Below are 9614 nucleotides of genomic sequence, written 5' to 3'. Positions count from 1 at the left end.
TTTAAACCTAATATGCCATTTGCCATTTCCAACCATAAACATCCAAAAAATTTGAATTTTTTCAATAGGGATCCTATAAGTAGATCTACAAAAAAAACTACTCCAAATATTCCGAACATATGTCTGTTTTGTATTTGAAGAAAAGTGTTTTTTTGCTAGAAAAAAAGTCACCATGATAATCAATCCCAGGAATTTCAACGATTTCGTTATTTCCTCCATATAAATCCATTCCTATCGTTTGCACTTGCTGAATTATAGGGAAAAAAACGTTGAACAAATTCCGCATCATTTGAAAATCGAACAACAGCTGTGATTTATCAAACTGTTTAGCAATAGATATACTTCTTCAAATGTCATTCGTTGTGTGTCTATGCATATGTATACGTATATGTATATGCATATGTATGTGTATATACGCATATAAAACATCTTTCTTTGTTGACTAGACGTTCTCAATTCATTTGTTTTTGTTATTCGACTTATTTTCGTGATTTTTGTACATTTTTTTTGTTGTTGTTGCTTCAATTAACATTAAATAAGGTCTCAACGTATGACATTCGAATATAAATCAGTCGTTATTGACATGTGCAGCGTTACACAAGAAAAGTACTGATATTTTTCTGTGATTTCATAAAGAATAAAATAATACATCGCAATTAAGCAAAGGAAACGTAATATCAAGTAAACATCGTAGTCGAGCTACGACTTAAAATGCAGTTCATTTATATGATTTCTGCATTTTTATGCATTGGCATAATAAACTGCGATATTTTGGTTGGTGCACCACAAAAAATCGATGACGAAGATTTGAAATCGGCCGAAAGATTGTTGACTGCATCGTTGGAAGAGTTGAAAGGTCAAAACGATGGCGTGGATCTTAGTTTAGTACGTATTTTATCAGGCACCGTTCAAGTTGTAGCTGGTAAGAATTACAATATACGTGCCGAGTTCAAGAGTTCGGAGAACAACATTCCAAAGAACTGTGACATCTCGTTGTGGCACAAACCATGGACCGGTGAACGTAGAATCACGAAATTTGATTGTGACGACGAAACCAAGTATAAATTTATCAAAAAGAGCCGCAGCAAACGTAGTGGAATTGTAGGTGGTGCAAGTCCAGTAGATGATCCCGAAACACTCGAAGAATTACGCAGAAATGTGAGCGATAGTTTCGTGCAGCTAGAATCCGAGGGTAAACCATCGTTGCAATTGAAAGAAGTGCTTGGTGCTACCAAACAGGTGGTCGCTGGTACATTATACGAAGTTAATACGATCGTTAACACTAAAGATGGTCCAGAGAACTGTAAGATTAAGCTTTGGGTTAAGCCATGGATTGATTTCCGTCAAGTCGAAGTAAATTGCGATAGTGGTGCCTCATATAAATTAATCAATGATAGTCGACCAAAGCGATCATCACAATTATTGCGGCCCTTGATTCCAGATGATGAGCAACAACAACAGCAACACGCTGATGAATTGGATGCTGATTCAGCCCAATCACACTTCACTCAATTCAAACAAAATTTTGGCCGTATCTATGAAAATGATGAGGAAGAAGCAATGCGATTCCGCATTTTCCAAAATAATTTATACTTGATACGACAACTAAATAAATTCGAACAAGGAACGGCTAAGTATGGAGTCACCCAATTCGCTGATTTAACCCAAGACGAATATTTTCAACGCACTGGACTCTTGAAGCGAAACGATGACGATGAATTAAACAATGAAATTCAAAATCCATTGGCTGAAATCCCAAATATCAAACTGCCAAAATCACATGATTGGCGTGATTTTAATGCAGTTACACCGGTAAAATTTATTTAAAACTGTTTAAAAAAAATTGACGAAAATGTCGATTGAAACTGAATTCGAGTTTTTTTTTTCGATTTAGGTAAAAAATCAAGGAAATTGTGGATCATGCTGGGCATTCAGTGTGACTGGAAATGTTGAGGGATTGAATGCAATCAAAACAGGACAGTTGAATTCATTCTCCGAACAAGAACTTGTCGACTGTGATGATCTGGATGCTGGCTGCAACGGCGGTTTGCCAGACAATGCTGTTAAATTTATCGAAAAAGAAGGTGGTCTGGAATTGGAGTCAGACTATCCATACACCGCACATCGATCAAAATCATGTCAATTCAATGCGTCAAAGAGTCGTGTTCAAGTATCGGGTGTCGTCGACTTCAAGAAGGTAAGTATTTCCAATACAATATTAACGTAATAACTTCCAAAAATTAACAGCCGATCATTTAACTTGAAATGCTATCGATACAATTCAACAGGGTGACGAAGACGGAATGGCAAAATGGTTAACAGGCACGAAAATAAAAATCGAAGATGAATTTTTTTCTTTCTACATTTTACATTCTTTTTTTTCTCTTTGAAAACTCAGCAAATGGACCAATTTCGATCGGAATAAACGCAAATGCCATGCAATTTTATCGAGGCGGTATTTCTCATCCATGGAAGGTTTGTCACATTAACAAATATTGAAGAGAAGAAAACTAAATCGGTTCCAAAGCTGTTGAAATCGTTTGATACAGAAAAGAAATAAAATACAATAATTTTATTTGTTTATATGTTTAAAATTTTAGGCGCTATGCCGTGCATCTTCATTGGATCATGGCGTATTGATCGTTGGCTATGGTGTTGCCGAGTATCCAGCATTCAACAAAACAATGCCATATTGGATCATCAAAAATAGCTGGGGTCCACGTTGGGGCGAACAAGGTAGGTTCTTTTCATTTCTTGCCTGTTGTATATATTAATCTTATTTTTAAAAAAAATTGAAGGAAAAAAACGCATGAACCCAATAATAATCAATGTATGTACGTTTCATTCTATCTAGGCTACTATCGTGTTCATCGTGGCGATAATACTTGTGGTGTCAGTTCAATGGCCAGTTCAGCGGTGTTAGCAAAGTCGAACAACTACTGATAATACAAAAATGGAACGCAGTACAGGGCTATTGGATGTGAAGGAAATGAAAATTTTGCTGATAAATATTGCTGATATTTGTTTGTTTGTCACATAAACAAATATTGAAGAAAAAAAAACTACGTCGGTTCCAAAGCTGTTGAAATCGTTTGATACAGAAAAGAAATAAAATACAATAATTTTATATGTTTATATGTTTGAAATTTTTACACAAATGTTATACCAATATAGAATTAATTTACTGTCTTGAGTTAACATTCGTAATAAATCATTATGCAATACAGAAAAACCCTTATGCTTTTTCTTATTCATATTCACATTCACATTCACATTCAAATTCGAATTGATTATTCAATTTGCCAAAATTTGCGTTGATTCACATTGCGGTTGAGGTGGGGTAAACCAATCAACATTTTCAAATTATATGAATGAAATTTGCTCACACCAACAACTTGTTTCCGTAAATTCTCGTTTTGTTTTTGTTTTTTTTTTCGGTTACATAATGATTTATTCAGCATCTAATATCGATATCATCTTCCACTTGTCTTGCCACATATGCTCTGTATACGTGTGAAGGTTGTTTTATGTATCTTCTTTTTTGACCATTCTGTTCGTCACCCGATGTTTTAGATATTTTGTTAATCGGATCTCATTAGCTCAGTGTCTACCGCGATGAAAAGTACTGTGTGAGCTAAATAAAATTCTGAACGATATTTTTCTGTAACAAAAGACATATAAAAATGTCAGTAAAATCAATGATCAGTGCGGTATTCTTGCTTATACTGTGTACCATTTCACAAACGCGATGTGATCTATCACGAGTTTACTTGCCAACGGCCGAAAAACACCAACCAGGTATAACATAGGCTTTTTAAAATTTTGCTACATTTTCGTTTTTAGTTTCAAAAGTTTAATACAATTTGATGTGTTTGTTTTCCTGGCAACTCGTAGAACAAAACTATTTGAGTAGTTATCAGCCAGCTGAACCTCCGACTCTGCCACCGTTCAAATTTGATTTTGTGAAACCAAAACCAGTGTCTGTTACAGATTTACAGGCAATAACATATTATTAACTATACTTAATAACATAATAATAACGTTATTAAGATTCAGCATAATAATAACATAATATGTTACTAAATATGTTGGATTTTTCGTAATAAATCCTATGATTCGGCGCTAATAATATATTATTAACTATAATAATAACATATTATTAAGATACAATCTTAATAACGCTTTTTTCGCGCATTTTTTTCACCGGAGCACTGACAAGTTGTTTTTTCACTGCGGATTACACACATGAATTTTTGCACTGTTGCAATAAAATTAAAATGACTCTTTGAAACGGAATTATCATGTATTGAACTTAACCATTAAGTTTAGGAAATCGCCAGTCCCGACCTTGAATTTGAGATTGCATCTTGCGTTAATGAGTTAATAAATCCATCTTAATAATATGTTATTATTATAGTTAATAAAATGTTATTACCGCCGAATCTTAGGATTTATTAAGATAGCACCCGATATAACGCATAACATATTATGTTATTATTATGCTGAATCTTAACAACGTTATTAAGGTAAAAAAATCCGAACATAACATAATAATAAGTATGTCGGGCAATAACATATTAATAACATATCGAAAATGTAAATCTGTAGTGTCTGTACCACAAAATCCGTTTTTGAATCAGTTTACAACAATATAAATAGATTAGTTCGAAACAGTCAGCTTATCAGTTATCATAAAACTGTTTCTATGTTGTTATTTCTATTTGATTTATAGATTCGTTCCCTGCACCTTTCAAACCTGTGAAATTGCCCGAGTTCACAACATTTAAACCATTTTCAACGACCAGTAAACCATTGCAAATCAGCTATAATCCTCCCCATCCATTCCCTACTCTGAAGCCTTTGGCACCAGTATATAAACCTCAGCCACTTCAAATCAAACCTACACAATCGCCTGCATTACCAATCTACAAAGCTCCATCGTTTCCTACTCCATCGTTTCCTACCCCATTGAAACAACAACCAATCTACAAGGTACCAATAATGGCGATATTTTTGGTGTAACATGACATAATATTAAAAATGTTGAAAATGTAAATCTGTAGGCACCATCGTTCCCCCAACATGTATACAAACAGCCTGTCCACAAGGCACCATCGTTCGCCCCGCTGAAACAACAACCAATCTACAAGGTACCAATTCAAATTTACCTGTAATGACATATTTTATTAAATATACTTATCAACATAGCATAGCGTCTTGTATATTATCCAAACAATGCAAATACGCTAGATGTCATCCAAACGATATATCAGATATCGAGATATCTGCCGCACTCGTTCCTACGAAGAAAAGGCGAAAAAAGAACGCGCATCCAATCAGAAGGGAAACACAACGCGCATACACATCGTCGTTCAAATATCATAGTAGTCATGGGCTCGTGTTATTTATTATTTATGCATATTTAATATATCGTTTGGACGATATCTAGCGTATTTGCATTGTTTGATTTTAATCAACAAATCATTACGTGAACTATACCAGTTAAAAAATAACATATGAATTTTTATTTATTCTTATTCTGGTACAAATAACGAAAAAATTATATTTCCGCAAACGTTTCCGGTGGACATTCCACCATCCTCAGGCGAGTTTGAAAACTAAACTAAATACGATAATTGTCACAATGGTTGCTAAAATCAAAATTCCTGTGTATTTACATTTCAAATGACATTTAAATCACGGCTAATGAGTGTAAACATGCGATTTTTTGTTGAAAATGTCTTCTGTACTCAATGGTTTTGAAGATTTATATAAAGATGTTTCAACTTGCGTTCTTTGGATGTTCATATTTGAACGCTTCGTTTTGTAAATATACAAATTTTCATAAGCATCCAATTTTCTTGGGCTATTGACCTCCTTTAACAAACGGAAACCCGCAAAATCATGATTGTTTTGCAACATATGATCGGCTGGTGTTGATTTGCCGTGTGTTTTTTTTTTTTTTGATGAAATGGCTTGTAGTGTTCGCCATACCGTTCACGCACTGCTCTACTACACTGTCCGATGTACGGTTGGTTACAACCTGTGCATAGTGCTGCATAAATACCAGATTTATCCAGCTCCTCGACTTTGTCTTTAAAATTGCACAAGTGGGTTTTTAATTTGTAACCCGTACTGTTTGGCGAAAGAATAATAGAATGATTTCGTAGAATTTTTGTGAAAAAAACATAAACGAAAGAAAGAATTGAATGAATTAACATCTTTGAGTCAATCGGTAAAAAATATTAACATTCTGAACATGTTGCTTATTATTTACGATTTATTAATGCACTTTCTGAAACGAACGTTCAGAAATCTTAAGAAAAACCTAAGATTTCGAAACATTCACTGTAATAAATATGTTAGGAAATATTTTAATTATAACATATCGAAAATGTACATCTCTAGGCACCATCGTCCCCTACTCTACCGCCATTGAAGCCTTTGGCACCAGTGTACAAACCTCAGCCACTAGCTCCACTACCACCAGTGCCATCATTGCCATTCAATAAACCCATTCAACCAACCCTTGCTCCTTCATCCCCAAAACCCAATTTTAATATACCTCCTCCAGAACAATTGCCACAAGGGCCAAAATTGGACAACTACTTGAATAATTTATTCCACGATTTTATGAGGCAATATAAACGTGAATATATCGACGAACCAAATGAGATGGCCTACCGTTATGATGTGTTTAGGGGAAACTTTCTCACATTGCAAGAGCATACGAAATCAGATCATTCAGCAGCTGATTATTCCATTACTGAATTCGCCGATTTGACAAATAATGAGTTTGAACGAATTCTCGGTTGGGACGAAAGTTTATTGAATACAACTGGTGATATTGAAGAGGCTGATATTCCAAGCGATGCAGAGGGATCCTCCGGTGTGGGAGGTAAAATTCCTGAACATTATGATCAACGTGAAGAAAACCTGGTCACACGCGTGAAAAATCAAGGTTAATATGGTTCATTTGAATTCACCATCGATGTCCAATGTAAGATTTAATCCAATTACATACGATATACCATTCTGTTCATTACAGGTGACTGTGCTTGCTGTTGGGCATTCGTGACAACGGCGGTCGTCGAAGGATTATGCGCAAAACGTATCAAAAAGTTGCAAGAGTTCTCGGAACAATCATTACTTGATTGTGATAAAAGCAATTATGGATGCAAAGGTGGTGTCCCTGAAAATGCTGTGAAACACATCGCAAAACGAGGTGGGCTAGAATTGGAGACAGTTTATCCATACGAATATGGACAATCAACATGCCGTTTCGAAAAGCGTAATGTTCGGGTAAAGGTGGCTCAACCAGTCAAATTCAAGAAGAATGATGAAGAAGGAATGAAAAGATGGCTATACGCGAATGGTCCGATTGCCGTTGCTATAAACGCTGCTCCATTGAAATACTATAAAGGAGGCGTTCTCAATCCAACAGCTCAGCTCTGTAGTCCGAAAAAAATTAACCACGCAGTGACTATTATTGGATATGGCGTTGAAAATAGTACAACTGGCGAGAAATTGCCATACTGGATCGTGAAAAACTCATGGGCAGCTGGATGGGGAGAAAACGGTAAATTTTTATTCTTAGTCTTGATTGAAGATTATCGAATATGTTTTGATTTCCATTTCAATTTCACACTTTTTGTTTGGGTGCTTTTGCTCACCGATTTTGTTTTTTCATCATCTTGTTTTTTTTTTCTTATGTATATTTCAGGGTTCTTCCGCATTGCTCGCGGTAAAAACGCTTGTGGATTAGCTTTGTGGGCAAGTTCCGCCAAATTATCAGAAATCAACGATAATTGTTTGTTGAAAGGTGCCTAAAAAGGCTAATTCCAATGATTATTTGACTACAACCCATTTTGTGTAACGTTCATATGATAGTAGTAAAAAGAAATATTTTACTAAAGACAATTGCGTTTTTTTCTACTCCCCTATGTGCTTCTTGTTTTTTTTTTTTTTGGAATTTATACAGCGTCCATAAATGGGCCATCGAATGATTGACGTACATAAACACTTCTCTTTTTGTCATTCATCTTTCAATTAAATAAATCAACGTCGAGACATTTGTCATTAGCATATATATGTTCGGTTCCAGTTAAGTGAAACAAAAAACGTTTATGGACGCTATCACAAACGTGACACATTTCGTGTATATATATAAATGGTAAAATGATATAGTTCATTTTAGGTATAGCTTATGATTTTCTAAACACATATGAAATTCGTTAAATAATATTTAGCTTCTTAAGCTGCTCATAGGCCCGCATCCGACTTAATTTATTCAACATTCTACATTTTTGAATGTTTGAATCATACCCGTTTTTCGACTATTTCGGCTATGTATGTGTATAAAATAATCATAGATTCAGTACATGTGTTACTGACTTTCGTACAACAGCTTCATAGAGTTCATACTGTACTTGATGGAACTTTTTTTTAACCATATCAATATATCGGACTATAGAAATTGAGTAATGTTCAGGTCTAAATTAAAACTATAATTAATTAATAAATATATCCCTTATTTTTTCTTCTTCTTCTAAATATCAAGTCAAAACCGAATTTGGTTCATGAAACTAATGAAAAACCATTTGATCCCATTAAAAACCTAAATTTTCACCACCACACATCAAATTACCTAGCAAAAAGTAAAAGAAAATATCATTACAAATGAAAGTGAAATGACAGTCATTCGAAACATAGCATTTTTTTCGCATCAAAAGAAAAAACAAACGATTCCGAAATGTTAATAGATGTTCTTAAGAAAAAAAACCTTGTAGCAAACTTGTGCGAAATCACAAACGATAAATTAGCCTAATAGTATTATTATGTCGATCACATGAGATTGGCGACAAACTAAAACCAGTTTATGTGTGTACGGTGAATCCCCCTGTATTAAAAACAACAATTCAACAATCGTTCGAAATTTCCGTGTAGGAAATTAATTCCATTTCGACTTCCACTTCCATTTTAAGATAAAATGTTCTTAATCCGTTACCATAAACGTTGCCGATCTTTTTACATTTTGTTTTCTATCAATTTTTCAAGCTTGTCAAATTCGCCATAATGGAATATCGATATAAAAAAAAGTTCACACCGCAAAAACATCGATATGAGACATAGTATAGTCGAAAAAATCTCTCGATAAATAGGTTGGATTGTCTTATTATTTTAGCAAATATTCAGAGTTGTTGCTACATGACATTCAAGTAAATTTCGGTTAAAATCGGTTAAATTAACTTCTTTGGCATTAAGACGAAAAAAATTCTGGAAGAAATGTCACATTGTTGGAAGACCAAAAAATAGAATGTTTCGATGATCGATGATGCACCTGTTGGAATACTCTATTCTAATCTGTCAATTAAATTATAAAATACGATCATGAGGCAGACAAAAAAATCAATAACGATAACCCCAGGGGTTTCACGCACACTCGAGGGCCGAAGATTTTACTAAATAACTGGAAATAAAACCATTTTATGTGTAAACTATAGATATTGCTTCTTTTTATTCATAAACTCGAATTTTTTAGAATTTTTTGAATCTAAAAATTCTGGAAGTGGGTTTTGGTGGATCCTCAGGATTGTTCAAAACCGCTCCTGGTT

General features: G+C 34.3%; 1 protein-coding gene across 1 annotated transcript; it reads left to right on the top strand.

The window, feature by feature from the left end:
• Positions 1–189: 189 nt before the first annotated feature.
• LOC129575936 (uncharacterized) lies at positions 190–7878 on the top strand. Its single transcript, XM_055460175.1, has 12 exons — positions 190–1812; positions 1895–2197; positions 2289–2322; positions 2399–2475; positions 2601–2736; positions 2855–2938; positions 3661–3798; positions 4733–4992; positions 5064–5150; positions 6409–6961; positions 7049–7579; positions 7724–7878. Exons 1-12 carry the CDS (start codon positions 712–714, stop codon positions 7828–7830), a joined length of 3411 nt encoding a protein of 1136 aa, XP_055316150.1. The 5' UTR covers positions 190–711; the 3' UTR covers positions 7831–7878.
• The last annotated feature ends 1736 nt before the right edge of the window (positions 7879–9614 follow it).

The sequence above is a fragment of the Sitodiplosis mosellana genome, unplaced genomic scaffold (genome assembly GCF_009176505.1).
Source record: "Sitodiplosis mosellana isolate CC-2019 unplaced genomic scaffold, AAFC_SMos_1.0 Smas_scaffold_6170, whole genome shotgun sequence".
In the NCBI taxonomy this organism is placed as follows: domain Eukaryota; kingdom Metazoa; phylum Arthropoda; class Insecta; order Diptera; family Cecidomyiidae; genus Sitodiplosis; species Sitodiplosis mosellana.
The sequence above is the reverse complement of the archived record's forward strand: the minus strand, read 5'-3'. Positions and strand labels throughout refer to the sequence as shown.

Coding starts and splice junctions, on each gene's coding strand:
- LOC129575936 (XM_055460175.1), top strand. CDS start 712: ATGCAGTTCATTTATATGATTTCTGCATTTTTATGCATTGGCATAATA. Junction 4,993..5,063: donor AACAACAACCAATCTACAAG/GTACCAATAATG, acceptor GTAAATCTGTAG/GCACCATCGTTCCCCCAACA. Junction 5,151..6,408: donor AACAACAACCAATCTACAAG/GTACCAATTCAA, acceptor GTACATCTCTAG/GCACCATCGTCCCCTACTCT.